General features: G+C 34.8%; 1 protein-coding gene across 1 annotated transcript in view; it reads right to left on the bottom strand.

Annotated features, from left to right (window-relative positions):
• Positions 1 to 27,500, bottom strand: part of LOC140850588 (serine/threonine-protein kinase TAO1-like) — a 64,170-nt gene that overhangs the window by 14,483 nt on the left and 22,187 nt on the right. The window contains 8 exon segments of the mRNA XM_073241686.1: positions 3,560 to 3,799; positions 6,144 to 6,347; positions 8,870 to 8,998; positions 17,208 to 17,432; positions 20,771 to 20,974; positions 22,812 to 22,928; positions 25,438 to 25,519; positions 27,092 to 27,185. Of these exon segments, the coding sequence (XP_073097787.1) occupies positions 3,560 to 3,799; positions 6,144 to 6,347; positions 8,870 to 8,998; positions 17,208 to 17,432; positions 20,771 to 20,974; positions 22,812 to 22,928; positions 25,438 to 25,519; positions 27,092 to 27,185 (1,295 nt within the window).

Here is a 27,500-nt window from a genome sequence, read left to right as displayed (position 1 = left end):
TAAAATAATTTTACTGGCCAGACAATATTTTATCAGATCTCTGAAGCAGAAAATAAGTATATTTACTCTGTTCCTTATCTAAGACATTTTGCTCCAATTTCTTTTAATGACAATCTCAACTGTAAATATAGTCTGTGATGGACCCCATAAAAGTAGGATACTAGTAACTGACTGATATTGTTATTAAAATTGTCTTTTCCTTAAGATACTGGACTAGGTAGAAACTACTTCATAAGGGTTTACTCTTCAGCACCATGAGCAAAAACCTGAAAGTTAACTAATCTTTCAAAGGTCAAAGAAAAGTGATGAGGCAAGGGAAGGGACGACAACCCTTCTTGCTGTAGTGATAACGGACATGAACTACATAAACAGTTTTGAGATAAAATAATTTGAGTTCAGAAACAGAATAACTCTGGCTTTAAATCACAGGTTAATTATTCTATGAACTCAAGTTTTAACAAACCTTAGTAAGATGAGATATATTTTATAATGTATACCCATCAAGCCTACAAGTAACAACACTCATTTACTACACAAAGGCAGAACCTATAGTCAAAATTATTTCCCTCAATATATATACTGCCAGATATTGAATGGTTGAGTCAGTGTGCAAATGCATGTATGACCAAACACTCTTGTCAAGGAACTAGTTCACACTCTTTGCTCCAATACTACAAAATCAAATATATATCCTTTTTTGCATTTTACACCAATTGAGGTACTAAGTCATAGTCATGTACCTTTTTTCTGTGAAGGGTCAAGAAATATCTAGCTAGAAAGACAAACTCTTGGTTTAGTTGGCTTAGCACTGCTCTTAAATACTGCCCTTGGTTAATAAAATTCCTCCAAGTTAGGAATGGAACAATGAAATTTAGAATTCTCTTCTGACTTTGTGTAACAGACTCCATTCTTTAAAAAACTTTTAAATATTCAAATATTTTGCCAAGTAAACTATAGTCACTCCATATCACTAGCTAATGACAAAAAGGAATGCCCTGAAAATATTTTCAACAAGATTAATACTTATACCAAGAATAAACTATATCCCTCAATGTTTCACTCAAGTGAAAGCAGAATAAACATATTCCAGTTGTTTCTTAACCACTTAATACTGAAAAAACATCACCTGATGGCAGATGAAGAAATGGCAGATAGACAATAGGTGTTTACCCAAGTCATTCCACAGAAATGGTGCCCAATGTCTACAAATACTGTCAGCTTATCTAAGTGTGCACACTGAAGTCCTCCTATCTCCCTTCAAGTCTTGGAGAAAGCTAAAATAGTTGCCACTATTGAAGTTGAGCTATTACTTGGTAAATAAAAATTTACCTAAAAAAATTGCAACTGCTACTTACATAAGTGAAATGACCTGGTGTTAAAATAGAGTCTGTTTTCTCCACAAAGGGACTAGGGTTACCAAAGGGAAGGGATTGGGGATCGTGGGTGGGGAGGGAGGGAGAAGGGGATTAAAGGGCACTATAATTAGCACTCACAATATAGGTGGGTCATGGGGAAGGCAGGACAGCATGGAGAAGACAAGTAATGACTCTGTAGTGTGTTACTACACTGATGGACAGTGACTGCAATGGGGTGGGAGGGATTGATAGTATGAGTGAATGTTGAAACCACAATGTTGCTCATGTGAAGCCTTCATAAGATTGTTTATCAGTGATACCTTAATTTTTTTAAAAAAAGAGTCTGTTTTGTTCAAATTGTGCAAGTAGATAGATATATACAACTAAGAGGAACATGGTGATTTTCTTTCCCACTAAAGTAACAGAACAATTTCTTTTATGGAAAATCTTGAGCTTATGTATCACGAGAAGGAAGCTTTCTATCCAAGGTATGACTATGATTGTGAAACATTGTTTTTCCCCTTGATTATTTAATAGTATCTGTGAGAATAAGACTAGTGTTGTACAAGCTTTCAAACTGAGAAGGCTGCAACAATAGGGGGAAAAAAGGAAGGGTTAAACAGCAAACAACTGACCTATTCCAAGCCCCAGAGAAATGAAGTAATATCAGATTTATGGTCTGACCAAAGAAAACCAACAAGCTTCAGGTTGATTTACTTCTGGGTGCTGCTCACTTTAAAATTGTAATTAATTTTATAGACATGCTTTAAATATCTTTTGGTGGGAAACTCTACTGTGTAGCTACTACAAAGACAAAATAAATCTGGAAAATCATTAAGAATTCTGATTTTCATAAACATTAACTAATGATGTTTATGTGCTTAGTCAACATACGAGCCACTGTAAACAATGTTCATTAGCTGTTTTGAAGATACAGCAAAGTAACATTTTACTTAGATTCACAAGGAAAGGGTGAATCTTAGCTTTGCCTTTGTATTTTGTTCAGAACAACCTGTATGAATGGAGCTGAATAGGAATTAGAGATACCAATGATTTAGCTTCTGATTTTGACACAGATTACCTCTGTGAGTGAAGTTCACTTCACTTCAGGACAGTTATTCAGGTAAGTGTTGATAGTTCTATAGTTAAATTATCAAAGAGTTTGAAAAAGGGGGTAAAGAAGATACTATGGGATCTGGGCCTTATTGGATGTAAATAAAAGTTTAAAATGTGCAGACATGTACAGATTAATTGAGATGCTACCATGGATGAGAACATATATAGTGGGTTGTTTCAGTTTTTTGTTTATTAGGATGCATGTGATCATACTTCACATATTTATTATGTTATAAAATTTGAAAATTCCTTGGAATTGTTAACTCTGGTTGATTTTGGTAGAGGGGGCTGGACCAGGTGGCTTAAAGGACAAGGAGAGGGAAACCTTTAACTTTATAATAAATACACTTTGGCATCTTTTGAATTTTGTATCCTATGAATAAATTTGTCTATGCAAAGCAAATACAAAATTTAAAGTCCTTAGATATTGTATATCACCAACACTTGTCTTTCCTTATTTGTCTACAAGAGGGCATATAATAATAACTTGCTTCACTCTGATGTGCTAATTTAAAAAATACACTCCAACTACACATGCCCTGGTCTTACCTATGCTAGCAAGCACAGAAAGAATGGGAGTAACAATGTGATAATTCCACTATTCCTCTTAGGATGAGTATAGACAATGAAGGGAGAGGGGGTAAAAAGGCATTTTTCATTCGCTGGTTTCTGTACTAATCAAGAACTTACTGCCTCTTTTGGATACAAATCACATTCAGAGGAAATAAGATCCTTAAACTATAAAACTTGGAACAACAGAGAGAAGCCAACAGGTTAGTATGTTGATATATAGTTGTAGTATCAACATTGGACATTTGGGTACACTTAAAATAAGAATTTTGAATCTCATTTATGGCACTTTCCGCAGTGAAAAAGTTCTGGCCATTTTTTGGTACTCTGCTGAGAAATACATAAGCAGAAGTCTGTAGCTACAGACCCTCTACATCAAAACTAACCAAACATGCTTAAAATGAAAAGAAAAAAAGCTTATTCAATTTCTCTATGGCAGACATCTGGCTTAGACTTTTAGTGTTTACATGATGCCATTTATCTGTTCTCCTTTGTCAAGAAGCTTAGGCTAGAGTTACCTTCAGAGTCTTAGACTGTTGTCGAACCTCCATGACATGCTTTCGCCTTAGTTCTCGTTCTCTCCGTTTATTATGCTCCAGCTGGTTAGTGAGCTCGGCTTGTTGCTGCAATCTAATCAGCTCACAGCCCATCTTCTGCATTGTGTTGAGCTGGCGGAACTCCAGTTCTTGCGTGGATTCATGATGTCGAAGCAGCATCGCATGCTCCAAGACCTTGTGAGTCTGCCTCTTATTTAATTCCTAATTCATAACAAAAGACAAAGGCATAATTTACTGATGTACAATGCCAGGAGACAAAAATCCTAAGAAACAGAATAACCAGGATATAGATGTAATCCTCTGATTTAATACTGGCTGCACAGTAAATATCAGAGTTTTATTACTGCAACTTTAGAAAATGGGCAATTGGTAGCATAATTTCCTTATCTCTTCATTAGCTATTTATACTATTTTTAGCAATAAGCTGAAGACATATCAAATCTGTCCCAAGAGACTTAATGTCCTTTCTACTCTCTTTCATTTATGTTTCCTAATTTTGTATTTGAAGAGGACTTCTAAGTCATCCTTTGAATTTCTTCAGTGTATACATTCAATTCTATTACATGCAGTATACCCAGTTTAGTGTAGTGGTTAAGAACACAAGACTCTAATAACAATGAAGCAAAACTGAAGGAACAAAATGGCAGCAGACTCAGAGACTCCAAGAATGAACTGGTGGTTACCAAAGGGGAGAGGTGTGGGAGGGTGAGTGGGGAGGGAGGGAGAAGGGGACTGAGGAGTATTATGTTTAGTACACATGGTGCGGGGCATCACAGGGAGAACAGTGTATCACAGAGAAGGGACATAGTGGATCTCTGGCAACTTGCTGCACTGATGGACAGTGACTGCACTGGGGTATGGGTGGGGACTTGATAATATGCGTAAATGTAGTAACCACATTGTTTTTTCAAGTGAAACCTTCATAAGAATATTTATCAATCATACCTTAATAAAAAATTAAAAAACAAGCAAACAAACAAAAAATAACACAAGACTCTAGGGCCAGACTGCCTGCTTTCTAAATCCTGGCTCTGCTACCAAAAAGCAGTGAGTCCTTGGGCTAATTACTTAAACTCTCTGTGCTTGAATTTCATCACTTCTCAAATGGAGACCATAACATAGCTGTTTCATAAAATAAACGTGAGGCTTAAATGAATTCATAAGTGGAAAGCTCTCAGAATACCTACCTCATGATCAATAAATGTTACAACAATTTTTTTCAGTTTAAAAAGATCAAATATACAACACACACACATACACTCACACACGCTCTCTCTCTTTTTCTCTGTAGAAGGAAGTCAGACTTGGCCCTTTAGCCTCTGCTGCCCCTTCTCCAGGGGCCAACATTTGGTGCATATGTTTCCCAACCTTCCCCATGCTATCGTGACACAACTATTGCACAAAAACATGCAGTTTTAAAATGGATTAAAATATATATTATAGGCATATAATATGCTTTCTTTACCTAAAAATATAATGGACAAATATACAGATCAGATCAGGACATACAGATCTTTTTCTGAAAGTTTTATAGTAAGCTTCTACTTTGTGATGCCATATTTGTTCCATTTTTTTGCTTTATGACAAATTTTCAATAAACATCTACACATGATACACCATATAACTATGTTACTATTTCTTTAGGCTTGAATTCGAGAAGTGGATTTTATGGATAGAAGGTACATGCAAATTAAATTGTAAAAGCTGCTGAATTATGCTCCAAAATGGCAGTATCAATTTCTATTCTTCCCAACATTGCCCACTTTCCCATGCCACTACTAGGACTTACCAATTTTTTAGACTGATCTTATTGAATTGATTCAATTGTTTTAATTTGAATTGCTTTAATTATTAGTAAATTTGAATAATTAACTTGTATTTGAAGTTTATTTTAAGCCACTCTTGGAAATAAATTGATCTTTGCTCATAGGTATACCTGATAATGAGAACCATTGTTTTCATTGCCATAAGTTTCTACATATTCCCAATGAAAAATTTCATGATTATAAAAATATGTTAAGCGGTAGTATATACCTTCATGGCACCCATTTTGGATGAAAAGGCATAAATTATCCAATTAATTTTCTCACATTTAAAAATTAATACTTCTTTCACTCATGGATTTAATATTTATTAAATATTTACTTAATATGTATTTATTGAATACCTATTATGGGCCAGCCACTAGGTATAAGGCCTGGATATATCTATCCACTGGATATAAAAGCCCTGAACAGAACCTGGGACTTCATATAATTTCCATTCTACTTGGGGAGAGAGAGATCCCCATAAAAAGTGTGCACGTGTGTGTGTGTGTGTGTGAGAGAGAGAGAGAGAGGAGTGCAAGAATATTTAAAGAAGAGGGAAGGATTTGGTGATCAGAATTGAGGAGATATGAAGGGAGGGAGAAGGTGAACCATGTGGGTTGGGTTTCCAGGGAAGAAGGAATTAGGCAAAGGGAAGCAGAAGCGCTCTAAGGCCTTGAGGGTGGGATGTGACTGACATATTTTCAGGAAGATCCTGATTTCATGCCATTTAAACATACCTCCATGACAAGGTCCTGCTCCAAGTCATAGCACCCAAGTAATATCTTTCTTTGGAAGAGACGGCACTGCAGCCCTAGGTACTGTCTCTGATGTTGAAGAAGATCAGTCTTCTCCTCTGCTTGGAAATGCCGTATGTTCTCTATCTGCTTTGAAAGCCATTCCTGTTTTTCTTTTCTTGGGGTGCTCTTGCTTTCATTCAGCTCCTGGCAAGATAAAAAGCAACTAAGTTCAAAATACATAAAAATTAACTACATGAATATATTATTTGGTAGCTGGTAATCTTCAGTAAAAGTACTTAATTTGTGCCCTCTCTCTTGGGCAGGCAGGGCGATGACCTTAAGGAGGTAGGCAGTATTTTTACGTTTCTTGAGTTATCCATGAAGTAGGACAAGAAAAGAGAAAACATATAGAAAACATGCATACTTTTTAGCTTTGCACAGCTATATTTATGATGGCTCGTAGCTTTGAAAGCACACAATGATTGGTGAATGAAGTAAAACATCTTTCTTTAAATCCCTCCCAAAAAGGGGAGGAAGGCAGTGCTTTCAAGTAAAAATCACACATGAATTAAAATCGAGGTTAAAATATAGTTACGTGTCACTTCTTGAGTTTCAACAATAGAAATGCTAAATTTTTGGCAAAGTTAAGGATGGGTTCAGTATAAAAGACTTTGGAAATTCAATGGAAAATCAAGAAAACTATAGGAAAATAGAGACCTTTTAGAATGGATTTAATATTCAGCACTATAACCACTGCACAAGGCAAGACCAATGTTTTTCTACAGCATTTTAAATATCATCTCACAAACTACCTAAAAAAATTCATTTATACTGGACAAGATGAGAATATTGACAATACGTTCAATGATACAAACCTGAGGATGCTAATTAATACTAGCATATTTCAACCTAAAATGCATCAACGTTGTAGAGAATATAAATCAGCCATCTTTCCTAGGTCAAAGATGACTTTTCAGAGACTATTAACCTTATGGTTCTTCATCTGTTATTCAAGAAAGAAACCAATTATTCATTAATTTCATTAATAAGGTATTCAAACACATAAAAATAAAAAGCACATAAGCTTGTAGTTCTCAACTTACAGATGTCAATGATAAGGCAGGGAAAATACAGGCATATACACAAAGACTCACTTGGCTATGTTTCAAAATCTTTTGCCAAGGAAACTCCCCACCCACCAAGACGCTAGTATGTCCCTTCCTCTATACCGATAATAACCATTCTAAATGAACACACACACACACACACACACACACACACACACACACACACACACACACACAAATACACAAAACTACCTTCTAAAAGAAAATGAGCTTATTAGTTAGACTATGAATTATATGCTTGAAGGATTATCTAAACCAACACATGCATTTATAAAACTAAAACCTCATTTCACTAAGAAACAACTATAGAACTGCATTTTGTTGGGTATTAATTTACAGTTGGGTATCCTATTTACCATCTTTTCAAATTCCATGTTCTAGTATTGAGTTTAGCTTTTAGATTAGAGTAATGGGAATACATAGTAGGTTATACTCTTTTGAGCCAGAAAAATCTTATCAATGAATCTCACTTGGCAGGATATATATAGCAAGGCCTTGTGCCACCAATATGTCCTTAATAAGACTTATATATCTAATTATAGGTCAAATTCCTACACACACAAAAGCACTGTACCAAAGATATTATGGTTATGTCATCAAGGTTAATTTATCTTTGTGCTAATAATTTATTACATGGGCTAAAAATTTCAGCCCTTCAGTTTGTAAGAGGGAGTGTAACTGGAGAAGTCTTGGTGGGTGGGGAATTTCCTTGGCAAGAGATTTTGAAAAACATAGCCAAATGATTCTTTGTGTATATGCCTGTATTATCTCTGCCTTCTCATTGACATCTTTAAGTTGAGAACCACAAGTTTATGTGATTTTTTATATTTATGTGTTTGAATATCTTATCAACAAAACTAATAAAGAATTGGTTTCTTTCTTGAATAACAGGTGAAGACCCATAAGGTCAATATTCTCTGAAAAATCATCTTAGACCTAGGAAAGATGGCTGATTTATATTCTCTGCAATATAATAAATATGCAAAAGCTGACACATATCATTTTCATGTCCTGACCACTATCCTGAATAATAATCTTCTTTCACATGTTGCCTTGTAACAACCATGGCTTTCCTCAAAGCTAGAGTCCATCTGCAATAAAAAGAAGTTCAAGAAAGCAGGACATAAAGGGCAAACACACATGAAATTATGTAGCCATAAAGACATAATTAGCATGCTTTCCTATTAAAGAAAATGGAATGAGCAGAAATGACTCTTATCCTTATTCTGTGTTAAAATCAGAATAAGAACAAATTATTATAATCTGAGCCCGAAGCAATCTGAGCCTTTTAAAGGAATAAATGTATGGCTCTTTTTCACAGCTAAAGTATTTTTATTTCTAGTGACTCAGTTACTCAGTAAGTGCTTAGGAAAGCTATTATAAATAATAGCTTCATAAAATAATTTAAATGTTCAAGAGATCACTCTTTTTAGATCCCTCTCAACTGAGATATCAGCCATTGAAAATAGGTTATAATCAATGTCCTCACTTAAACCGATATATAGTTAGTGGCTTATGCTAATGGTCCTATGAGTAGATCAATATTGAATATAATCAGTAAGCAGGTAAGTGGCTTGAAAAGTTTTATAAAGTAAATACCTTCTTAAGCTGTTCCTTTCGAAGTTTGTATTCTCTCTTCTGGGACTTCAAAAAGCTATTCAGTTCTTTCTTCTGTTGAGCCTGAAGACATTGCTTAAATTTTTTCTCCTCATTGGACATCACTTTAGCCTATAGGAAATTTTTTAAATGGATCCAATTAGCTAAACAGATAAGCTTCAAAGCAGCAGTTTAATACACATTAGCAAGGATACTTCCTCCCACCTAAGAATATAAAATCAGTATAATCATTACCAAAACAAGAATATCCAATAAGTTGTTAAGTATTACTCAGCATCCCTATTATTTGAATTTCAGAGAACCAATAAAATGGAACTCATCTTTAAAATGCTGATCTTTTACAGGGTCAGTGTTTTCACCTTTTTTCCCCCATACTGGAGTATGCTTCCTGACCCCCCCAATAAAACAAAACAAATGTAATTAAGTTATGACTTTTTATCTAGCTTGACTTGTATATTAAATAATGTAATACATTCATCTTCAAATTAATCCCTGACTTTTAATTTGTATTTTTAGTAATATGAAAATGTTAAATATTAAATCCCTGTATATTATTATTTTATTTCTGATGATATATGCAATAGTTGAGCCATAAACAATGTGAGGATTAGGGGTGTTGACTCCCTACATAGTAAAAAAATCCTCATATAACTTTTCACTCCCCAAAAACTTAACTACTAATAGCATGCTGCTGACTGGAAGCCTTACTAACAACAGGAGCAGATATTCACACATATTCTGTATGTTGTATAAATTATATACTGTATTCTTACAATAAAGAAAGCTAGGAAAAAGAAAATGACCTTTAAAATCATCTCTCAAAACATTTTCCAAGATCTTTATTGAAAAGCAATATGTGTATAAATGAGCCTGTGCAGTTCAAACCTATGTTATGCAAGGGTGAACTATACGTATTCATTGCAGAACATTTAGGAAATACAGAAAAACACAAAGAAGAAAAATCTTATATGATTTTACCAGCCAGTGGTAACCAATATTAACATTTTGGTGCATATCCTTCCTAATTTTTTCTAGGCATAGATATAGATATAAATATATAAAATGAATCTAAAATCATATTGCACATCGTTTCATGAATTGCTTTCCTAAACATGTTAGTATCTACCACTTTACAAATTATTCAAGAAAGTACACCAAACACGATTCTAAATATTTTTACATTCTCTCACCAAATTATTTCAAAATCAAATATTCATTTACACCAGAAATTATTTTGCTAAATTCTCTATTACTGTGAGAGGGTGATTATTCTTTTTTTGCAGGGAAGGGTGAACAGGGTAGCTATAAATGCCTCAGGGTGGACTAGCCAGACATATTTGAAGATATAGTGTAAATTTATTGAGAAGTTTACACTTTACTTGACAACTGTGATGATCAAAATAAATTGAAATGAATGGGAAACCAAGGAAATTAGAAGACAAGTTTTCACATAACTCCTAAAAAAATGCACCTTTATCATATGGTGGAATGATACTTATTTGCAGTAAACAAATGGGCTAAATCTGAATCTGAAACCCTCTTAATCCCTCTTAATTTAACATTCTCTGTATATTATAGTGCTCTTCAATTCTTCTGATATAAAAATGTTACTATAAATTTAAGGTTTCCAAAAAGTACACAGAGAATGATGAATGATTTCTGAAACCGAAATTAAATACTAACTGATGTATCAAACTCCTCAGATAGCCAAAGTGTCCAAGGCCTAGAACAGAATACTTAGTGACTTTTTTTTAGTAAGTTATCATTGATATACACTCTTTTGAAGGTTTCACATGAAAACCAATGTGGTTACTACATTCACCCATATCGAGTCCCCCTCAATACCCCATTGCAGTCACTGTCCATCAGTGTTGTAAGATGCCACAGTCACTACATGTCTTTTCTGTACTACACTGTCTTCCCCATGATCCCCCCAACACCATGTGTGCTAATCATAATAGCCTCAATCCCCTTCTCCCTCCCTCCCCAACTGCCCTCTCACACCCCTCTCCTTTGGTAACTGCTAGTCACTTCTCGGAGTTTGTGAGTCTGCTGCTGTTTTGTTCCTTCAGTTTTACATTGTTGTTATACTCCACAAATGAGGGAAATGATTTGGTATTTGTCTTTCTCTCCCTGACTTATTTCACTGAGCATAATACCCTCTAGCTCCATCCATGTTGTTTCAAATGGTAGGATTTGTTTCCTTTGTATGGCTGAATAATATTCTGTTGTGTATATGTACCACCTCTTCTTTATCCATTCATCTACTAGTGGACACTTAGGTTGCTTCCATATCTTGGCTATTGTAAATAGTGCTACAATAAACTTAGGGGTGCATATGTCTTTTTGAATCTGACAGCTTGTTTTCTCTCGGTAAATTCCTAGGAGTGGATTTCCCAGGCTCAATGGAATTTCTATTTTCAGTTTTTGGAGGAACCTCCATATTGCTATCCACAATGGTTGAACTAGTTTACACTCCCACCACCAGTGTAGGAGGAATCCCCTTTCTCCACATCCTAGCCACCATAATTGCTCATAGTGTTTTCTATGTTGGCCATACTAACTGGTGTGAGGAGATATCTCATTGTGCTTTTAAAATTAGTGATGTGGAGCATCTTTTCAAGTGCCTGTTGGCCATCTGAATTTCTTCTTTGGAGAAGCATCTGTTCATATCCTGTGCCCATTTTTTAATCAGGTTATTTGCTTTTTGGGTGTTGAGGCATGTAAGCTCTTTACATATTTTGGATCTTAATCACTTGTCAGATATGTCATTTACAAATATATTCTCCCATACTGTAGGATGCCTTTTTGTTCTGCTGATACAGAAGCTATACAGAAGCTTTGCTATACAGAAGCTTGATGTAGTCTCATTTGTTCATTTTTTGCTTTTGTTTCCCTTGCCCAAAGAGATGTGTTCAGGAAAAAGTTGCTCATGTTTATGTCCAAGAGATTTTTGCATATGTTGTCTTCTAAGAGTTTTATGGTTTCATGACTTACATTCAGGTCTTTGATCCATTTTGAGTTTACTTTTGTGTATGGGGTAAGACAATAATCCAGTTTCATTCTCTTGCATGTAGCTGTCCAGTTTTCCAACACCAGTTGTTGAAGATGCTGTTGTTTCCCCACTGTATGTCCATGGCTCCTTTATCATATAGTAATTGACCATATATGCTTGGGTTTATATCTGGGATCCCTAGTGTGTTCCACTGGCCTATGGGTCTGTTCTTGCGCCAGTACCAAATTGTCTTTGCAGTAGAGCTTGAAGTCAGGGAGCATAATCCCCCACCTGCTTTATTCTTCCTTCTCATGATCGCTTTGGCTATTTGGGGTCTTCCGTGGTACCATATGAATTTTAGAACTATGTGATCTAGTTCATTGAAGAATGCTGTTGGCATTTTGATAGGAATTGCATTGAACTGGTAGGTTGCTTCAGGCAGGATGGCCATTTTGACAGTATTAATTCTTCCTTTCCATGAGCAAGGGATGTTATTTCCATTTATTGGTATCTTCTTTCTCTCGACTGTCTTGTAGTTTTCAGGATATAGGTCTTTCACTTCCTTCATTTGTTTTATCCCTAGGTATTTTATTCTTATTGATGCAATTGTGAATGGAATTATTTTCCTGATTTCTCTTTTGGCTAGTTAAACATTAGTGAATAGGAATGCAACAGATTTCTCTGTATTAGTTTTATATCCTCCCACTTTGCTGAATTCAGTTATTAGTTCTAGTAGTGTAGGGGTGGATTCTTTAGGGTTTTTTTTATGTATAATATCCTGTCATCTCAAACAGGGACAGTTTAACTTCTTCTTTTCCAATCTGGATAACTTTTATTTCTTTGCATTGTCTGATTGCCATGGCTAGGACCTCCAGTACTATGTTGAATAAAAGTGGGGAGAGTGGGCATCCTTGTCTTATTTCTGATCTTAGAGGAAAAGCTTTCAGCTTCCCACTGTTAAGTATGACATTGGCTGTGGGTTTGTCATATATGGCCTTTATTATGTTGAGTTACTTGCCCTCTATACTCATTTTGTTCAGATTTTTTACCATGAATGGATGTTGAATGTTGTTGAATGCTTTTTCAGCTTCTATGGAGATGATCATGTGGTTTTTGTCATTGTTTTTGTCAATGTGGTGGATGATGCTGATGGATGTTTGAATGTTGTACCATCCTTGCATCCGTGGAATAAATCATATTTGATCATGATAGACGATCTGTTTGGTATATTTTTAAATTTGATTTTGTTGAGTATTTTTGCACCTAGGTTCAAAGGGGTATTGCTCTCTAATTTTCTTTTCTGTGGGTATTTGCTTAGTTTTGGTATTAGAGTGATGCTGGATTCATAGAATGAGGGTGGAAGTATTCCCTCCTCTTCTACTCTTTGGAAAACTTTAAGGAAGATGGGTATTACATCTTCACTAAATGTTTGATAAAATTCAGCAGTGAAGCCATCTAGTGCACAAGTTTTATTCTTAGGTAGTTTTTTGATTACCAATTCAGTTTTGCTGCAGGTCATTGGTCTGTTCAGATTTTCTGTTCCTCTCTGGGTCAGCCATGGAAGGTTGTATTTTTCTTGAATGTTGTCCATTTCTTCTAGGTTATCCAGTTGGTTAGCATACAATTTTTCATAGTATTCTCTCCTAATTCTTTGTATTTCTGTGGTGTCCGTAGTGATTTTTCCTTTTCATTTCTGATTCTCTTTATGTTTACTCTCTATTTTTTCTTGATAAGTCTGGCTAGGGGTTTATCTATTTTGCTTATTTTCTCAAAAAACCAGCTCCTGCTTTCATTGATTCTATTGTTTTAATCTTCTCAATTTTTTTAAGCATGCTCTAATCTTTATTATGTCCCTCCTTCTACTGACTTGGGCCTCATTTGTTCTTCTTTGTCTAGGTTTGTTAATTGTGAGTTTAAACTATTCATATGGGATTTTTCTTCTTTCCTGAGGTAGGCCTGTATTGCAATAAACTTTGCTCTTAGCACGGCCTTTGCTGCATCCCACAGATTTTGTGGTGTTGAATTAGTGTTGTCATTTGCCTCCATATATTGCTTGATCTGTTTTTATTTGGTCATTGATCCACTGATTATTTAGGAGCATGTTGTTAAGCCTCCATGTGTTTGTGTGCTTTTTCACTTTCTTTGTGTAATTTATTTCTAGGTTTCACTTCTTTTTTCTTCCTCCTCCATTCCTTATATATTAGGTATCATATTCTGTACTCTTTGTCTACCCTTAACCTACTTTGGGGTAGTTGATTTAATTCTGCATTTGCTTAGTAATTAATTGTTCTGCTTTCTTTACTGTGCTTTCATGACCTTTGTGGTCTGAGAAGCTGGTTGGTACAATTTCAATATTTTTGAATTTACTGAGGCTCTTTTTTGTGGCCTAGTATATGATCTATTCTGGAAAATGTTCCATGTGCACCTGAGAAGAATGTGTATCCTGTGGCTTTTTGGTGGGGCATTCTGTAGATATCTGCTGGGTCCATCTGTTCTAAAGCGTTGTTCAGTGCCTCTGTCATGTTACTTATTTTCTGTTTGGTTGGTTTGTCCTTTGGAGTGTTGAAGTCTCCTAAAATGAATGCATTGCATTCTATTTCCCCTTTTAATTCTGTTAGTATTTGTTTCACACATGTAGGTATTCCTGTGTTGGGTGCATAGATATTTATAATGGTTATATATCCTCTTGTTGGACTGACCCCTTTATCATTATGTAAAGTTCTTCTTTGTCTCTTGTGACTTTCTGTGTTTTGAAGTCTATTTTATCTGATGCAAGTACTGCAACTCCTGCTTTTTTCTCCCTATTAGATGCATGAAATATCATTTCCCATCCCTTTACTTTCAGTCTGTGTATGTCTTTGGGTTTGAAGTGAGTCTCTTGTAGGCAGCATATAGATGGTTCTTCTTCTGTTATCCATTCAGTGACTTTATGTCTTTTGATTGGTGCATTCAGACCATTTACATTTATAGTGATTATTGATAGTTATGTACTTATTGCCTTTGCAGGCTTTAGATTTGTGGTTACCAAAGGTTCAAGGGTAACTTCCTTACTATCGAAGAGTCTAACTAATCTCACTTACTATGCTATTACAAACACAAATCTAAAGGGGTTTTTTTTCACTTCTTTTTTCTTCCTCCTCCATTCTTTATATATTAGGTATCATGTTCTGTACTCTTTGTCTACCCTTAACCTACTTTGGGGTAGTTGATTTAATTCTGCATTTGCTTAGTAATTAATTGTTCTGCTTTCTTTATTGTGCTTTCATGACCTCTGGTGACAGCTATTTAGCCTTAGGAACACTTCCATCTATAGCAGTCCCTCCAAAATACACTGTAGAGACAGTTTGTGGGAGGTAAATTCTCTCAGCTTTTGCTTTTCTGGAAATTGTCTAACCCCTCCTTCAACTTTAAATGATAATCTTTCCAGGTAGATTATTCTTGCTTCTGCTTCATTGCATTAAATGTATCATGCCACTCCCTTCTGGCCTGTAAGGTTTCAGCTGAGAAGTCTGATGATAGCCTGATATATTTTCCTTTGTATATGATCTTTTTATTCTCTGTGCCTTCTTTTAATACTCTGTCCTTATCCTTGATCTTTGCTGTTTTAATTATATGTTTTGGTGTTGTCTTCCTTTGGTCCCCTGTGTTGGGTTATCTGTGCACCTCCATGGCCTGAGAGACTATCTCCTTCCCCAGACTGGGGAAGTTTTCAGCAATTACCTCCTCAAAGACACTTTCTCTTTTTCTCTCTCTTCTTCTTCTGGTACCCCTATAATACAAATATTGTTCCATTTGGATTGGTCACACAGTTCTCTCAATATTCTTTCATTACTAAAGATCTTTTTTTCTGTGCCTCAGCTTCTTTGTATTCCTCTTCTCTACTTTCTTTTTCATTTATTGTCTCCTCCATTGTATCTAATCTGCTTTTAAATCCCCCATTGTATTCCATAATGAATGGATCCCTGTCTTGAATTTGTCCCTGAGTTCTTGAATATTTTTCTGTACCTCTATGAGCATGTTTATGACTTCTTTTTAAAATGTCTTTCAGGAAGGTTGATCAGTTCATTTTCACTTCATTCTTTTTCTGGTGTTTTTGGTATCTGGGGTTGAACCAGGTCCCTTTAATGTTTCATATTTGTATGTGGAACCCTCTAGTACCCAGAAGGTATACTTTCTGGAGCTGCTTAGCGCATGGAGGGAAGTCAGGGGTCACAGGGGAGCGGTGCTGGTCACTGGGGTGTTGGAAGAGCTGTTTCCTGCTTCCCGGCTACTGTGACTCTCTCCACAGCCAAACCAGTGGGCTGAACACACAGGTGTAACCCTGTATGCTTTGCATTTGTAGCTACTGTAGGCAGGGCTTCCCTCTGACTGGACTGACACCAGGGCGGGGGCATCAGCTGGTTTGCAAGCCAGTGCCAGCTTTCCAGAAGGTGCTGCAGGCTGTGTATCATGGTGGAAGGCCTCAGAGCTGTGTAGCCAGCCTGGGGGATGTAGCACCTGAAGTTTCTGAAAAGTTTCCAACCTGCTGGGCAGAGTGTACCTGGACAATTTTGTCTACCTGTCCTTTTTCCTGAGCAGCTAGCCCTGTGCAATCCTTGCCCCTTTAGTAGTCCTCTCACTGTTAGGAAGTCTCTCATACTGCCTGCCTTTCTTTTGTCCCAGAGCAGCCGGATGTGGATCCCCATTTTCCACAAGTGGCTGGAATCTCAAGTCTCTCCAAGTGTTCCTCCTGTCTTAGCTTTCCAACCCCACTAATCACCAGAGCACTATGCAATGTGGGTTTTTGCTCCCACAGTACAGCAGATCTCCAGGGCTGGGCATTCAGCAGTCCTTGGCCTCCACCCATCCCCACTCCATTTCTCTTCCTTCTGCCAGTGAGCTGGGGTGGGGGAAGAGCATGGGTCCCTCTGGATCATGGCTTTCATATGTTACGCTTTTAGAGGTTTGTTTTTTTCTCCAGGTGTAAGCAGTCTGGGGCAGCCTTCTTTCCTGTTGATCTTTTAGGGTTAGTTGTATTAACTATATTTTTGTATTATATGTGGTTTTGGGAGGAGGCCTCTTCTCACCTGTCACATTATCATCTTTAATCTGATCTACCTGACTTAACCACTGTTACACAATAAAACTATCAAGTTATCAATCCCACATCTACTGGTTCCCAGACTCAGCACTGGAAATTTTACCTATTATATAAATATTTCTCCCTTTCCCCAACTGATTTGCTTGGTTCTGAGGAACAGATACCCTAATAGCAAAACGCCATCTTGGTTAATGTTGAAATAGTCACAAGTTAGAATAAAGATATTAGTAATACTGATCAGCTACCTCTTTTTCTGTAGCAGCCTGATGTTTCTTGATAAGTTTCTCCGTTTCTGCTGCAAAGTTCATACACTGAGTTTCAAAATCTTTTTCTAATCTGAGACAATGCTCATCCATCTCAGCCTTTAGCTTGTTTTCCAGAGTCTTCAGCTTTTTTTGATGTTGCCAGCTCATTTCGATGTAAGAAAACATTTGTTCTCTAAGCTCGTGTTCTTGAATTTGCCTTGTAACCTACAGCAATGGAGAGGAAAGAGTGAAGTAAAGCAAAACCTTTTTCTTTCAAAACCATCTTAGACTAGTCCACTATCAACTAAGCAGGTAATTCATGTAGGAGAATTCAGTCAACAGCTTCTAATAAAATTTGATCTAAAGCAGCACAGAAACTAGCTGGTTCTAAAATTAAAATGGGAATGTAAAGGACCTAGAATAGCCAAAATTTTGAGGGAGAATAAGAAGTTGGAAGATGTAAACTACAGTAATCAAAACACTGTGGTATTGGTAAAAGGACAGACTGAATAGAGGAAAGGTACACAGTAAAATCTGGAAACCGACCCACATATATTCAGTCAATTGATTTGCTACCAAAAAGTCAAGTTAATTCAAAGAGGAAAGGAAAGTGTCTTTAACAAACCCTGCTGTAACAACTGGTTCTCTGTATTCAAAGTAAATCAATGCTTAATCATTCTACATACAGAAATTGATTTAGAAAGAATCACTTGATCTAAACCTAAAATCCAGAATCACACAGCAGAAGAAAACACAGAATATTGTCACATCCTTGGGGTCAGCAAATATTTCTTGGAAAGGACACAAAAAACACTGATTATAATGAAAAAAAATGTACAAACTGCATTCTCAAACAGACAAAATTCATAATGTAAGATTAATCATGTAAAGTGAACAACTGAGTAGCATTTTGTATATTCATGATGTTCTGCAACCACTGCCCCTACTATAAAGAAAAAAATATACAAACTGGATTCTTAAATAGAGGCAAAATTCATGCAATGTATGATTAATCATTTAACGTGAGGAATTCAGTAGCATTTAGTATATTCATGATGTTCTGCAATGACTGTCGGTATCTAGTTACAAAGCATATTTAACACCTCAGAAGAAAACAGAAAACCCTGTATGTTTTAAGCACTTGCTCCCCATTCTCCCCTTCTCATCACCACCAATCTACTTTCTGTCTATGGATTTATCTATTTTAGATGTTTCATATACTATGTGACGTGTTGTATCTGGCTTCTTTCACCTAGCATGTTTCTAAGGTTCATCCATATTGTATAGCATGTATCAGTACTACATTCCTTTTTATAGCTGATTAATATTCCACGGTATGCACACACCCTAATTTGTTTATCCATTTATGTGTTGCTGGACCTCTGGGTTATTTCCACCTTTTGGCTATTGTGAATACAGCTGTTATGAACATTTGTGTATATGCATTTGCTTAAGTACTTGCTTTCAATTGTTTTGGGTATATATCTAGGAGTAGAATTTCTGGGTCATGGGGAAATGCTATGTTTAACTTTTTGAGAAATCCTCAAGTGTTTTCCATAGCAGCTCACATTTTACATTCCTACCAGCAATACAGAGCAGGAGTTCCAATTTCTCCATGTGCTCCCTAATTGTTATTTTCCATCTTTGTTTTTGTTTTTCTCTTTTAATAGCTAGCCATCTAACAAAACAGCAGCAGACTCACCGAGTCCAAGAAGGGACTAGCAGTCACCAAAGGAAGGGGGTGGGAAGGGTGGGTGGAGAGGGAGGGAGAAGAGGATTAAGGGGCATTATGATTAACCCACATAGTGTAGAAGGGGGAGACGGGAAGGCAGTAATAGCACAGAGAAGACAAGCAGTGACTCTATAGCATCTTACTACACTGATGGACAGTGACTTCAATGGGGTGTTAGTGGGGGATTCGATAATATGGCTGAATGTAGTAACCAATGTTGCTCATGTGAAACCTTCATAAGATTGTGTATCAATGATACCTTAACAAAAAACAAAATAGTTAGCCATCCTAGTGTCTGTAAGATGGTACCTCATTGTGGTTTTGATTTGTGTTTCCCTAATGACTAATTATATTGAGTATCTTTTCATGTGCTTGTTGGTCATTTGTATATATTCTTTGGATAAATGTCTATGCAGGTCTTTGACACATTTTTAAAAATAGACGTATAGTTGATATATTAATTCCAATAGTCTTTTGGTAGAGTCTTTAGGGCTTTCTGTATGTAGTATCAGGTCATCTCCAAACAGTGACAGTTTTGTTTCACTTCTTCCTTACCAGTGTGGATGCCTTTTATTTCTTTTTCTTGCCTGATTAATGTAGCTAGGACTTTCAACACTCTGTTGAATAAAAGTGTTGTGAGTAGGCATCCTTGTCTTATTCTTGATTTTAGAGGAAGCTTTTTTATGGCCTTTACTCATTTTTAATGGGTTGTTTAAATTGGATTTTAAAACTAAAAAGTTTTAATTTATTACAGATGGAGAAAAAATATTTGCAAGACATATCTGAGATATAATACTTGTACCCAGAGTATATAAAAAAACTCCTACTAATCAGTATTAAAAGATGAACATCTGAATAAGAAAACAGACAAAAGACTTAAAAAAAAACTCTTCACTAAAGAAATACACTAATGGACAATAAACACATGAATAGGTGATTCTGGCGCCATCTTCAGTCATAGGGAATTGCAAAAACAACTATATTGAGATTCCATTTCATTCCCACCAGAATGGCTAAAATAAAAAAGACTGACAAACCAAATGCTGGAGAATACGTGAACCAACTGCAACTCTTATACATTGTTAATGGGGATGTGAAACATACAACCATTTTGGAAAGCTGTTTGACAGTTTCTTATGAAGTCCAACATACATATGCCCTATGACTCAGCAATTTTACCCTATGTATTTGTCATAGAAATTAGTACATCATGTTCACATAAAGACATGTACAATGTTTATAGTATCTTAGTATGCTGATTGACAGTGACTGTAATGGGGTATGTGGTGGGGATTTGATAATAGGGGGAGTATGGTAACCATAATGATGCCCATGTAATTGTACATTAATGATACCAAAATAAAAATAATAAAAGTATTTATTTCATTTTCCACTTGCCCCTTAGCACCCTCTAATCTACTTTCTATGAATTTGACTATTTTAGATATTTCATATAAGTGGAATTCTAATAATATTTGCCCTTTTTTGTCTGGCTTATATCACTTAGCATGTTTTTAAGGTTCACTCACATTGTAGCATACATTAGAATGCCATTTCTTTTCACAGCTGAATAATATTCCATTATATGTATATATTATGGCTTGTTTATCCATTCATGTGTTGATGAACACTTGGATTGGTTCCATCTTTTAGCTATTGTGCCCAGTAACTTTTTGGTAGTATTGAAAGCAGTGAAGTTAAAAAGGAAGCATTTCCATCAATTGCAAAAAGGAATTACCTGACCTTCAAATGTTTTCAAGACAAATGTAACCAGACTAAGAAAATTAGTTACCAAATTTGAAATTTTTTTCACTGAAATCCAAATACTCACGGGTTTTAAATGGATGACAGAACTACTAGGCATGACTGTGTGGTGTCCCTCCATCATGTCTAGCTCTCTCTTGTCATCTGAGGCATCTGGAAAACTGTTGACACTAGTGCTTTGACTACTGGCCCCGCTGGACATACTGGGAACAGACTGATGACTTTCAACACTATGCACTGTCCCTTTCCATCCAACACAGTGATCCTGTTCCTGAGGGAAAAGAGCATTAGATTCAAATACCTTTATCTCCTGAATTCTTGATTATTAGCACCTAGCACACTGCTTGGCACACAGTCTTTAGAAAGTTAGAGGTCTATTTTGAGAAATTCCTGTATTTGCCAAGACAAAATTGGAAGTTTATCAATTGTTAGTTGACAGATTAAGAAAGTGACCAAAAAGTAAATACCAAAAAGCCCAACCATGTGAAAAAGTTAATCAATTCTAAATTATTTCCAAAGTGTAGTCTTTTCTCTAAAATTTTTGACATTAAATCCATTTCTACTACACATCTCATGGGGTATACACAGAGATGCTGCTCATTTCTCAATGATTCCAATGGTGAAAACAAACCCCAACCTTTTTTTAATCCTATAAATATCACTTTTACTTATTCTTTATTGAAGCCTTTTATATTTCTTTTCTTCTCAGAATATAGTCTTTAGCCTAAACTTTTCCACTGAGTAATTTAATATTAATTCCTATCTATTTCTGTGTAAAATTAAAAATTGTATATTTAATCATAATTAGAAGACTATTCTGAACAACTCCGGCAAGCTTTGGTATCTGGGCCCCAATATTATAGTCTTACCATACCAAAATTCTTTAAGATATGCAGAATAATAAATACAGACCCAAGGTATATAGAGGGTCTTTTCTTACATTCCACAGCCTAAAAAAGTTGCTGTTATTCTAATGTTTCATGACATAATTTTATTAATTTCACTTTGCTGAAGTATTTCGTATACCTAAAATAGCCCCAATTTTCTAGTGACTACTGTTAGAACTAAAAGGCAATATCAAAAACACCAAAACTGTATGTAAGAAACTCTTTTATTTTATAGTTCATTAATCATGTAGTGCTTTTAAAAAGAAAAGTAACTACTACTCCTGTTTTCAGAATGCAGGGATCTTTCTCAGTAGAAAACAATAAAAAAGAATCAAAGCTTTGGCATTGTGACATGAACAAAGAAAAAAACAGAAAATACTTAGACTAAAAAAGATAGCTCCACAAATAAGAAGCTTTATATTTTCCTTGTGAGGAAGTTCTGTAACATTTCTCCAGCAAATTTGGAAACTTGGCAAAATGGAAAGAACTTGGTCTCAAGAGTCATATATGAATCTGAACACATATGCTTCTACAGTAATAATTTAGTTAACCACTCTGAGTCTTACTTTACTCACCTATAAAATGAGTATTTTAGAACCATGTAGAGGACTGAATCCCTGTACACAACTGAAAAGAATCAAGTGTTCTTAGTAACAGAATAAGAATGCTTGGTAATTTTTTTCCCTCAGGATAAATTTAGTTAAGTCACATGTTTATTTTATTTACTTATTTATTTTTAAAGAAGCCAGAAATTTCCAATTTAATAAACACTTATCAAACATTATATAAAAGGCACTGGGGGAAAGGTTTATACAATAACCAAGATAAGGAGAATGGTTGGTAGTTCTAATGACTTCTGTGTGAGCACCATCAACTTCCAAAGCCTGTAATTTCAAATACTTCCAAAAGCATGACCCATATCATCAGACAATCAGCAAAAAAGTGCCCCATAGCACAGACTTTTGAGAGGGAATACATTAAATAAAAGTTGAACAGGTTTCTTTAATAGACTTCACAGAGCTTTACTATGCTAATGTGCACTACCAAGAGGATGGTTTAAAGAATGCAAAACCTTTTTCCCCATCTGGGTGGAACTTAGAGAATCACTGTGAAGGCACAATCTGGAAACCACTGATATAAAAGATTCTTGGCAAGAAAAGTTGCATAAGGAAGGAAGGCAATAAAGAGACCCCAATACTTGAGCCATTTCTAACTTATTACCTCTTCTTCCTGTGATTCTACTGCTGGTTCATTATGTGCCTCCTGGGAAAGGACCTTTGTCCTCTGAATGAGATCTTTTAACACTGTTTTAGGACGCTCCCGAAAAACAAACATGTGCTGGTTAAGAGTAGAAGGCAAAAGTCAGGTTGAGACCTACATATTTTTTCATTCAGAACAAATGAATCCCTCTTTAGACCCTAGAGTAACTATCCTAAATAATGATAGATAATGCATGTAATCTATAGTTACCTAGTTCTGCTATGCTTTTTACTTCTTATATTTATAAAATTTAATTTACATGTATACACTCTGTGCCTACATAACATCCCCCGTACTTTTTATGAAAACTTTGAGCATGACACCTTTGTTGGCCAACTGGAAATGCAGAGTTGAAATAATCAGAGTCTAAGTAAACATTAAGAATTAAGTCCAATTACAGCCCTAAGTAAACGCCCACAAATTCTTACAACTGCTTTCATAGAGGAGAACCGTTCAGTTCTGAATTACATTAGATTTCAACAGGAATGTATTTAGTGATGGTGAATTACGTAACATACCACTTGGGTATTATGGGTTCCTTTATGTTGCTTAAATGAGACTTCATAAAACACTATTTTTACCATTAATACTTAATAAAGCTTAACATTATCAAATACAGAAAAATAGAAAGAACAATTCTACCATTAGATTATCATTGTTACTTTTGGTATTTTTTGGATATTTATTTCTTCTCAGAAATTTTCTGTGTATAGATTTTGTTTTGTAGTTAGCACGGATTGCAGAAAGACACCTTATGCACTGGAGTTCATGAGATGATCTTGAATTCTTTTAAGACTTTTACTTCCTTTACTAGCTCAAATTTATTTCTTCTCAGAAGAGTTGTAACTATATATTATTTTCTTTTCATTGCTGTAAGTATTATGCTATTTCAACTCATAAACAGAATGCCTACAGACTACTTCATCAAATGTTCATGCCAAAATTACATAACCGTTATTCTAATTCTGGATAATTATTTTCAATTTTGCATTCTGAGATGAATAGCTTCATACAGTAAGTCACTTATTTCCATTTTAGTTTTTTTCCTTATGACAGACTGCAATAGAGATGTGATCAGGCCAAAGGGAAGGATGCACTTGACAGACACTTCTTATCACTTCCAATAAGGTCAATATACAAAATGGACCAGGTAAGTGAATATATATACAGGTTTGGGACCTGATCACCCAAGGCCAAGTATCCATTCCTGGAGGGTTGGGTTATTACCAAAAGGGCTTCTTTTGCCTTCATTAGGCAAATGTAAGAAGCCAGTCACATTCTTTCTTTTCCTGAGCTTTAGCTTGGTATGTACCACTATTCATGATATTTGGTCTTTTTTTATCTGAGAATAATATATCTTATAATTCTAAGTTATTTAACAGTTATCTACAAATGAATCCTGCTTATTTTTCACTAACATAATTCACAGCTCTACTAAACCTTTTGTTGCGACTGTGAATACCTATTTTTTGGGCTTTCGTTTGAAACTGTAAGTGTGCTTATGGCCTAGAATTCCCAAAGTGTTACTGAAACTTTATACTGCTCTTCTACATACTGTAGTTGCAAATAACCCTACTGAATATGTACATGATCCTTTCAATATCCTTGCATCTTGAACTGTGTGTTGGTGAAAATAAACTGAACTTCTTTAAAATTCTAAAACATTCATGCAGAAATTATTTTCTAGTGAAAAATCCACAAAATTCCTTAAGGTCACAAAGAGATAGAGTCAACTGCTACTCACTAATGCCTTATCTAGATGTTTTAAAAACTATATTAAATCAAATAATACTATTACTGCTATTAATAAGATATCAACCTCAAAATGAAATAAATATATCTTGTAATTCTAAGTTATTTAACCGTTTTCCACAAATGCATTCTGCTTATTTTTCACTAACATAACTCATAGGTATGCTAAACCTTTTGTTGCTATTGTGAATACCTATTTTTGAGAACAGAAAGCATATACTAATAATTTATTTAAATTAGGTAACCAAACCTACTGAAAAATGAATAGAATTCACATACTTTTAAAATATTTTCATTGCTAAGTTAGAAAAACATATTTCTCAGAAGGAAACAAAAACGTGATATCCATTTTTAGCAGTTCTTTTGAAATCTTTTTTCTCCCACAGTATTTACGTAAATGTATTATGCGTCATTTCTCTTACTTTCATATTATTTTATATATGACAGATGGATATATCAAGTGTGGTACATACAAAAATTAAATCCAAAGTTAAAGCACGTTTTGCCAATTCTGAAATGCCATGGTTCCACATGAATTAAAATTTATAGTTGTAACTCATGAATATATGCTTGCACATATAAAAATTAAGCCATTTAATACTACTAAATTGAATATTTAACTATATATTCTATTCAGACATGGCAAAAGCAGTTAATTTTGAAAAACAAATGAAAAAACTTAGCAACTACCAAAGTTTCCAAGAAAGAACAGTATTATGAAATTAGTATTTTAGCAAAAACTGGTACCGTACTTAATACTGATTCGGAATCAAAGAAGAATAAAACACATTCTTTAAAACAATTTCTTGAGTGTACAAAACAGAGTATAACTGACCTTTAAAAGTATCCGTGTTGTAGGGCGATCTTGAGGGATTTTGTGGAGGCAAGAATCTACAAAGTGTCGAAAATAATAAGACCTATTGTAAAGGAAAGTATCAAGTGAATATATTGCTATTTCCTTTAAAAACATACCCACAAATCAAGGCATGTGCCTATGGGAGGGAGGGAGAATAAAAATGATAAAAGAAAAAAGCAGACAAAATACACTATATATTTCATTATGCAAGTCTATAAAAAGTTATGCAAAGCAACTAATGAATCTTTACCATTTCCCAAAGATAAATTTGCACACATTATTTTAAAATCCTCCTCTCACATACTTAAGTATCACAACTCATTCTACATTGAGGTGAATTAGGGAAGTTAATCATTTTCCTTTTCACATTTAAATCTAAGATAATATTCTTATTATTTTTTTTTCTTTTCTCTATCTACATCTCTTTCTTGCTTGACCCTTGGATCATCTTCCATACAGCATGTTTCAGAACATCACATTTTTTTATACCTAAGTATTTAGCATCCTTGAGCAAATGGATAAAAGTTCCAGAAAACAGTAAGATTTTTTAAAATTAGAATTCTGTAACACACTATTATATAGTGTTAATGATGAGAGTTCAGTAAGGCAGTAGGTAAAAAATATTCCATCAATATTTGTCATCAATAGTCAAATAAGATTTTTAATTCTTTTATATAAGAATGTTTGTCATCAATATTCAAATAAGATTTAATTCTTTTATACAAGAATTCTTTTTTGAATCCCCAAAGTATCAACCAGTGTAAAGACAGCCTGTGTTTAGTGTATCTATTATTTAGAAGTACCATAATAAACTCTTTGTGAAGATTTCTTCAAAACATCTCTATAGAAGGAGAAAGGACCTGTGAACTTGCCTTAATTCTGTAATGCTAAAAAATAAATTTTTGCTAATTTATGCATCTTACTTGTGAATTTTAAAGTATTTGTTAAGTATGGTAGGTAGTCCCCTGGACCTTTTCAAATGCTAGATACACCTGAAGAATTTCCCATTAAAATTTTCTATCACTGATAAAGATCCTTGTTTCCTAAAATCGTCCATCTGTTTTCAATAAACTTCTTTACATGAATAACAGTATTATCAAAGAAGCACTAGGAGATGCAAATCAAAGCACATTCTGAATAATAAATAATGACAATTAGAATGATCCAAAAATTATGAATTATCTGGTAACTCTGATAAATTATCTAATCATTTTTACCTATGTTTTATACCATATCAATTATAAACCATTCCCCAATTAAATATCTCTACAGGCTGTGGCAATCTATATATTGCAGTTATAAAATATGAATGTTTAAATCATGCTATTTATTATATAATTAGGGTTGTATGTGTTGCTAAAGTACAAAAAATATATTAATTTTTATACAAAAGCCATACTTTTTGCTCCCATGTAGCATCATGTATCTTTTATTTCTAAACTGAGTTACTTATATGCTATGAAAAGTAGAGATAATAAAGGATAAACATGATGTATGGATAAAATAAAGCTATTTTAATATTTCTTCAGGTTATATACACTTCACCTCATTGAAATGAAATCATTTTGATAACATTATGAAAAAATATTTAAATTTTACCATGTTGAACAATACATCTCTCAGCCATACTCACCATTTAGTAGACTGTAGTGTAGGGGATTCATTTCTGATTATGTGACTGAAGACACTTACTGAACTATTATTCCATAAAGGAGGCTTCATTTCCGCTATAAAAGAAAGAAAACTTCCTGTTAAAATATGTGCCTGTTATACAGGAGAATGGAAGTAGTTAGTTGTTTTTTTTTTAATAAACCCAAACTTAGCAAAAATGTTGAAAGTAGAGTTCAGAGAACTTATTCAAGGGAGTCCAATAGAGAGGAAATTGCAGCGCTGATGCACATAATCTTTAAATAGTGTATTTTTCCAATAAGCAAGAACATTCTATGAGAACCTAGTACATTCATTAAATCAGACCATTGATATGAATACATGACTATTATCTAATCCTCAAACTCCATTGTAGTTTCAATCAAATGTCCCCA

This window comes from Manis javanica, chromosome 7, assembly GCF_040802235.1.
Source record: "Manis javanica isolate MJ-LG chromosome 7, MJ_LKY, whole genome shotgun sequence".
Lineage (NCBI taxonomy): Eukaryota > Metazoa > Chordata > Mammalia > Pholidota > Manidae > Manis > Manis javanica.
The sequence above is the reverse complement of the archived record's forward strand: the minus strand, read 5'-3'. Positions and strand labels throughout refer to the sequence as shown.